This window comes from Octopus bimaculoides, chromosome 10 (genome assembly GCF_001194135.2).
Source record: "Octopus bimaculoides isolate UCB-OBI-ISO-001 chromosome 10, ASM119413v2, whole genome shotgun sequence".
NCBI classification, from domain to species: Eukaryota; Metazoa; Mollusca; class Cephalopoda; order Octopoda; family Octopodidae; genus Octopus; species Octopus bimaculoides.
This window is the reverse complement of record NC_068990.1, coordinates 93,934,297-93,935,229: the sequence shown is the minus strand read 5'-3', so window position 1 is coordinate 93,935,229 and position 933 is coordinate 93,934,297. Positions and strand designations below refer to the sequence as shown.

At 34.0% G+C, this 933-nt stretch overlaps 1 protein-coding gene across 1 annotated transcript in view; it reads left to right on the top strand.

The window, feature by feature from the left end:
• LOC106877934 (histone deacetylase 4) overlaps positions 1 to 933 on the top strand; it is a 224,265-nt gene that overhangs the window by 202,979 nt on the left and 20,353 nt on the right. The window contains exon 14 of the mRNA XM_052971386.1: positions 759 to 845. Within this exon, the coding sequence (XP_052827346.1) occupies positions 759 to 845 (87 nt within the window). The remainder of the gene's footprint in view (positions 1 to 758; positions 846 to 933) is intronic.

Genomic DNA, 933 nt, shown 5'->3' with positions numbered 1-933 from the left:
CAGAATCCTGTAAGTTATCTCATCCAATGCATTTGAGCATTCAATGAGATAGCTTGCAATATTCCCACTCTTTATGTTCTGAGTTCAAATCTTAGAGGGATCAACTTTGCTTGTCTTCTACCAGGCCTGGTCAAATATTGAGGTTGACATTATTAATGACCACCCCTCCCAACTCCAAATTTATTGATCTTACATCTAAATCAGAAACTATTGTTATTGTTGGTGGACAGTATTTTGTTGAAGGAAGTTTATACAGCGACTGAGTTAGGTCTGGTTTCAATCCCAATCTGGGACCACTTCACTTCTGACACAGAATTCCCTTAAAAGAAACATGAATGCCTTAATTTCTAAATATATCTTCTGTAGAAATCTACAGATTTATTAAAGAAGTCTTCAGCAACAACTGCAACATTTTTTTTTCTTATAATCAAAATCCTTAATTATTATCATCACCATTAATAACTAATGCAACAATAGCATCATCATCATCAGCAGCAACAACAGATATTAGTCAAATTTCTATTTTTTTATATATATATATATATTTACACACACACACACACACACACACACACACACGCACATATAATGGAGCATTTTTTGGGGGGGATTATACAAAAAAAAAAGAGAAAAAAACTTTCAAAAGCTGGTTTTAGTAAAATGCCAGTCCACTTGTAGGTGTTGGCCATATTGTTCCTCCTGATGCTGCTTCTGAGGTTGTCGGTTAGTGTCTTATTTCATTTTCTTCAAATTTCCAGCACATACGACAGGCTGTGTTACAACGAGCTGGCAGCAAGAGTCATATGGAGAACGTTGATGAGGAAACCGAAGTAAAAATAGCCCAGGTAGATAGAGAACACAATAATCACCTATTTTTTTTCACTTAGTGGAGATATATGTGTATATATATATATATATATATATATATATATT